This window comes from Myotis nattereri (genome assembly GCF_964212035.1).
Source record: "Myotis nattereri genome assembly, chromosome: 9".
In the NCBI taxonomy this organism is placed as follows: domain Eukaryota; kingdom Metazoa; phylum Chordata; class Mammalia; order Chiroptera; family Vespertilionidae; genus Myotis; species Myotis nattereri.
In genome coordinates, this window is record NC_138084.1 from 14299109 (window position 1) to 14305937 (window position 6829).

The window sequence follows — 6829 nt, forward strand, 5'->3', positions numbered from 1 at the left end:
TTTCTATAGGCTGGTTGCAATGTCTGTTGATATTGTTGCTTTACTTTTATAAGCCAAATATATTTTACTTGTGCATTTTGTTTCTTCTTGGGGTCCAACCCAGTAGGTCCAGGGGTTCCCAAAGGTGTGGACAGAGTCGGCGAAGAAGGAATGACATGGAGACAGCGTTCAGGTGATCAGCAGCCTAGCCAGGATCTCCAGCCAAGTTCTGTCCAGGATCTCCAGCCAGGTTCAGTGTTTTATTGTCTTATTACAACTGTATTTATACCAGTTGATTTTAATCCTATCAATTTTTATTCCAAAGGTTAGGGTGCTTCTTATCTCCATTCCAGGGAGTAAAGATTATGTAGCTTAAGCGTCATTGTTCGTAGTTAAAGTGATTAACTACCCGCCTGGCACTTAGTTAAGGGGTTTTATCCCCTCCCTAACTTCAGGGGAAAATCCCTACCTGGGGAAACAACCTTTCTCGGGGAGGTGACCTTGGTTAAAACACATAGTGCCAAGAAGGGGAGCAAACATATTAAGAACAGTATGCCATATATGCCAGGTCCCTTGAAACATATGCTGTGCAGATGTTTCTTTCCTGCAGCAACTGTGTCAAGCAGCAAGGATGGACCGGCTTCCGGAAAATTCCCCCTTTTTTATTTTTTAAATGATAGCGCATGTAAATCAGCGGCCACCTCTCAGATTGGGAAGAAGACTGACAAGCAATGATAGCGAGCATAGCTATAAACATAGTGGATGGAGTGCACAAGTAGCCTTGTTCCTGTAGAAGGTTGCTGGCCTCTTCAGTCAAGGAATTTCAGCTGTCCTCAAGTCGGTGATTTGGTTGTCCTTGTTGATCTGGCTAGCCGGCGGCATCATTGGTGATGGCTTCCCAAAGTGTCAGCGCGTTGAACGGCTGGATCAAAGGGTCCATCAGGGCCACACTTGATGGTGGTGCCGTTGTTCCGGGGAGGAGTCAGCTGTGCCTTCTGGGTCGGCCAATATGGATGATACCGGGGAGGAGGAAGGTGAGGCAGAGACGGAGGGCAGTAGAGAGAAAAAGAAGAGAAAGCAAAAGAACTACAAGGCATGGAAGTGTTTAGAAAAAAGAGGGAGAAGAAAGGGAAGAGGGCAGCATCCTGACACAGCCCTTTCCTTCAGCTGCCCCTTTCCCTGTGGTCCAAGGTAAAAATGGGAAACAAGTCCTGTTGCAGTGAGAGGACAGCTGCTGTCAGCCAGTCTCTCTCTTTACCTGGGTCCTGATCTGAGCTGGGTGTAGGAAGCGAAGCAGCCATGGAGGCAGGAGACCTCCCTCAGAAGCGGTGAGGGTTCAGGCCTCTGCAAAGTTGGGGGGGATGAGGGTCTGTGCCCCACCCCAAGTTGTCTCCTGATGGCCCCTCTGCGACTGTGCCTGTCTTAGGTTGTTCCTTCCCTGAGGAATCTTACCCGTCTCTGGCTAACCAGTCATCCTCTGGGGCCAAGCAGGGTGATGTGAAGTGTGCAAATGAGGGAGTGGCAGCGCCCCCCTGCAAGAGGTTCAGTTCTGTCTCCTTGGTAGCCTATGCCCCCGTGGCCTCCACGCCCAGCACCTGCCTTGGCCTCCCCTTGCCTGCTGGCGGGGCCCCGGCTCTGGTCACATCTCTTGGGGAACCCAGGTTTCTTCTCCAGGGAGGGCCCAGCTCACACCATTGGGCAAGAGACAGATCCATGGCACCGGCCACCACGAGGCCTCAACCTCAGCGTGAACAGCCAGCTCAGGGCTGCACATCTGCTGCAGACGGGCACTGGTCAGGTGTGAACTGCCCGCCTGGCACTTAGTCAAGGGCTTTTTTGTTGTTGTTGCTTTTGTTTTTTTGGAATTTAATCTTTATTTACAGGAGACTGCAAGATATGAAATTCCACATAGAAGAAACTCACTGAGAGTAGAAGCTTCATACAGTATGTACAGTTTGGAACTGTTCAAGTATAGATTCATTGTAAAAAGTGCTACAATGACAAACCACATTTAAAAAGAGTTCTTTTTTAAAAAATATATATTTTATTGATATTTTACAGAGAGGAAGGGAGAGGGATAGAGAGCCAGAAACATCGATGAGAGAGAAACACTGATCAGCTGCCTCCTGCGATTCCCCGACTGCGGCTGTGCCCCCAACCAAGGCACATGCCCCTGACTGGAATCGAACCTGTGACCCTTGAGTCCGCAGGTTGATGCTCCATCCACTGAGCCAAACCAGTCAGGGCTTAAAAAGAGTTCTTAGTAGAGAAACAGTAAGACGTACTTATACCAAACATAGTACACAACAAACAACTTTATGCCTCAGTTGTACAATCTAAAAGTTAAAAGTTCCAGGAGTGCCATCCTGAACTTGGAATGTATAACCTTCAGAGGTAGTTTCTGGCACGACATTTTGATCTTCCTCTTCTTCTACAGAAAAATATTTCTCAATCAAGTTTAGTGACGCTTCGTACACAGACTCATTTTCATGGTTTTGTAGAGCTTCAATTTTGTCCAAACCTCGACATTCTTCGATCATTGTACTTAGTTTCTCAGTTTCACCTAGTTCCTCAGCAGCCTGAAATATATTTGAAATGGCATCCAGAATAGCCAGAATAATTTTGGTATCTTTTGCAGTTAAGAGGTTCATCAGTGGTTCTATTATGCCACAATGAACGAGGTATACAATTTGTTCAACTGATCCACCACGTGTATAGTTGGTCACAGCCCACACAGCTTCCTTTTGTGTCTTAAAGTTTGCCTTAGCAAGAACAACAATGAGGAATGGGACTAATCCATGATTCACAACTTGCTGTATCTGGTCCTGGCGGCCAGCTGTGATGTTTGACATTGTCCATGTAGCTTCCTTCTGAATACCAGTTTTGGAGTTCATTAGTAGGCTGGGAAAGATGGCAAGTGCTCCTGCATCTATTACAACCTGCGTCTGTTCATCTGTCCCAGTCACAATATTTCCTATGGCTCTTAGCACAGGAGTCACAATTGGTGATTCAGTAGCTCCTAGGAGCTTCACAAGTTGGGGCACAACTCCTGTTTTCACAACCATTTCAATCCATTCATTTGGACCATGAGTGAGGTAGGAAATGGCCCAGCAGCTAGGTGCTAATACTTCTGGATCATCATGGTGCAGGAGACGAACTAAAGTAGGAAGAATCTGCTCAACAGCATCTAATGGGGGTACAGGATTCTTGTGGCGACAAAGGTTTGAAAGTGTCCAGGTCAGATTACGTAAGTAACCACATGCTAAAGATGGCATATCAGGAACTGCAAGAAGAGCCAACAGTGGGTCAACTGCACCATACTTGATAACCAAGTCTCGGGAAACTGAACCATCACCTGCAATATTTCCTAGAGCCCATACGGCTTGTTCACTGATGTGAGCGTGGGGAGATGCCAACAGAGAAATGAATGCTGGAATAGCACCTCCATCTACTACAGCCTTGGTCTGTTCCGAAGTCCCGGAAGCAATGTTAGTGAGGGCCCAAGCAGATTCAAACTGGATGGGGCTACAATCAGTTCTGCCCAAGAAGGACACAAATTTTGGGATCAAACCAGCCCGGATGATGTTGTCTATGGGTAGCTGTTTTCCCCTAGAAAGCAGTTTCCTTGCAGCCTGAGTAGCTTGCAACTGGCTTCCCAAATTGTTGCTGTTCATGCCTTTGACAATGTCCTCAACAGGCCAATTTACAGTGCCCTGGTCGTTGCGGTGTTCCTGCAGTGTAGGCGTAGCATCTTCAGGAAAGGAGCTCACATTTCTCCTTTTCAGCATCTGGTCATCCTTCTTAGCTTTCCTCAGCTCCGTATGAACTTCTATTCGGCGCCGCCTCATTTCTGTACTGTCTTTCCCCTTGTTCTTGAATCTACTAAGGCGGGCAGCTGGCAAATTAGCATTCTCATTGGTGGACATGGTTATGAGACAAAGGGAGAAGCTCCACACAGCCGCTCAGGCTTTCACAGGAGACCGTGAGCAGAGGACGGGCGGCGGTTTGGTTGCTCCAAGAATGTCTACAGTGGCTCAGCTCTCAGACGGTGTGTTGGGGTCCAACCCCAGTAGGTCCAGGGGTTCCCCAAGGTGTGGACGGAGTCGGCGAAGAAGGAATGACACGGAGACAGCGTTCAGTTGATCAGCAGCCTAGCCAGGATCTCCAGCCAAGTTCTGTCCAGGATCTCCAGCCAGGTTCTGTCTTTTATTGTCTTGTTACATCTGTATTTATACCAGTTGATTTTAATCCTGTCAATTTCTATTGCAAAGGTTAGGGTGTTTCTATCTCCATTCAGGGAGTAAAGATTATGTAGCTTAAGGGTGATTGTTCGTAGTTAAAGTGATTAACTACCCGCCTGGCACTTAGTTAAGGGGTTTCATTCCCTCCCTAACTTCAAGGGAAAATCCCTACCTGGGGAAACAACCTCGGAGAGGTGGCCTTGGTTAAAACACATAGTGCCAAGAAGGGGAGCAAACATATTAAGAACAGTATGCCATATAAGCCAGGTACCTTGAAACATATGCTGTGCAAATGTTTCTTCCCTGCAGCAACTGTGTCAAGCAGCAAGGATGGACCGGCTTCCGGCAGTTTATGGTTTCTCTCCCTCTACCAGAATGTGAGCTTAATGCCTCCTTGGCTTGGCTGCATTCTAAAGCAGTGCCTGGCTCATAGAAGGTGTTCAATAACTACTTGCTGAATAAAGAGCCAAACCGATCCCCCCCTCAAGCATGCAGCTGGGTAGAATAGGATTCAGGTGACCTTTAATATTCTCTGGGACTGGTCCCACTTTCTTCCATCAATGACAGCATTGCTTGGTATCAATGCGCCATAGTTGATTTATCCATTTATTTTTGGATATGTCGGTTGTTTCCTATTTTTTTTATTAGAAACTCTGATAAACGGGTGGTTTTATTTCCTACTTTGTGCTTTTTTGAAGTGTCCAGCTTTTCTACAGTGACTTCCGTAATTTTATTTATATTCTCTCTCCTTGCCATTGGATCAGTGAATGAGTCCAGAGGTCGTTTTCTCAAAGTCCCTTTATTCTTCAAGCCCAAGTGCCCAAAAAACTAAGTGGATTAAAAAACTGTGGTACATTTACACCATGGAATACTACATGGTGTAAAAAAGAAGGACTTCCCTCTTACCCTTTGTGACAGCAATAGTGGACCTGGAGATTATTACGCAAATCGAAATAAGCCCGTCAGAGAAAGATAAATACACATGTGGTTTCACTAATATGTGGAATCTAATGAACAAAATAAACTGACAAACAAAATGGAACCAGAAGCACGGATCCATGGAACAGACTTTCGGGAGCCAGATGGGAGGTGGGTGGGGTGATTGGATAAAGAAATTGAAAGGATTAGCTAAAGAACATACATGCAAATCCCATAGATACCTGCACTCTGCCGCCACAGGTAACTGAAGCTTTTCCATGCATGTCAGGCACCAGACTTTTGTGTCTCCCAACCACAGGAACCACATTTCAGGCTCCTCAGAATGGTCCTAGGGCTTGGGGAAAGGAGGTAGCAATAGCTTCAAGCTACTCACAAGCAGAGCATCTCTCTCTCAAAAAAAGAGAAAAGCCTCATCCATCCTCTCCTTCTAATCCTTTTTCGTATCCTCAATCTGACTGAGGAGTACAAGGGTAGGGGATCTGTTTTGCAACCATTTCCTGCAGTGTATTCTGCACAAGTGGATCTGGCTTTGAAATTTACCACCTTTTAAATGTTCGTGTTTCAATACTGATTTTTAACATTAGCATCCTTTTACACATATGTGCATAACTTTGTTTCGTATGCTTTTGTTTTTGTGCAAATTAATTTTGTGCACATTAATAACATTAATTTAAAATGGAGTTGAGAGGTCAGAAGGGGGAGCCCTTACTCTATGTCAATTATAGACCCTCAACAGGAAGAAATAAATGCACCTACCTAGCAGAATGGAAGATTTCTTCCTTTTCCCGCAACTCAGCCAATTAGAAACCGTCACCACCCTGAAAACTTTTGCTTTCCTCCAATAGACTTTCATTTAAAACAGCCTCTTCCAATGTCCTCCTTTTTCTCTATAAAATAACAGCCCTCTCCTTTGTTGAACTTGCCTATGGTTTTTTGCTACAGTTTGCTTATCCTCTGCTATTCCCAAATTAACCCATTTTGCTGATAAAATAACTGGCTGTCTTATTTTTATTAAAGTCATTTGTTTACGTAGTGATTATTTTATACCTATTTTTGCAACTTCCATTTTTTTAATTTAAACTTGTATTTTAGAGACGCTTTTCAGTAAGTACATATGGTTCCATGTATTTATTACCCTCTTGTAATTAGAGACAATCACACGGCCCTAACTTTACTCTGGAAGCAAGCAAAAATAAACGAACGTTTCCATCCAGCTAAACTTCACCTCAAGATTTGTTTTGATTGATGGATATAGTTTTTATTTTTTTTTAACAGCATTTGAACGGTTTTTCATTAATTAATTAATTAGCCGAAACCGGTTTGGCTCAGTGGATAGAGCATCGGCCTGTGGACTGAAGGGTCCCAGGTTGGATTCCGGTCAAGGGCATGTACCTTGGTTGCGGGCACATCCCCAGTGGGAGATGTGCAGGAGGCAGATGGTTGATGTTTCTCTCTCATCGATGTTTCTAACTCTCTATCTCTCTCCCTTCCTCTCTGTAAAAAATCAATAAAATATATTTAAAAAAATAATAATAATAATTAATTAAACTGAACCCACCGCCTCCTATTGCTAGAGATTTGTTACCTTTCTTGAGTCAGGAGGAAATAGAGTTTATGACTTATCTCATACAGCTTGAACTCCCTTCCCTCTTCCTATTTTTCTCCCGTTA

General features: G+C 44.7%; 1 protein-coding gene across 1 annotated transcript; it reads right to left on the reverse strand.

Annotated features, from left to right (window-relative positions):
- Nucleotides 1–2315: 2315 nt before the first annotated feature.
- Nucleotides 2316–3905, reverse strand: LOC308524897 (importin subunit alpha-1-like; the record flags this gene model as incomplete). Its single annotated transcript, XM_081099500.1, has 1 exon — nucleotides 2316–3905. The coding sequence occupies one exon, from the start codon at nucleotides 3903–3905 to the stop codon at nucleotides 2316–2318; it is 1590 nt and encodes a 529-aa protein (XP_080955626.1).
- Nucleotides 3906–6829: the final 2924 nt, after the last annotated feature.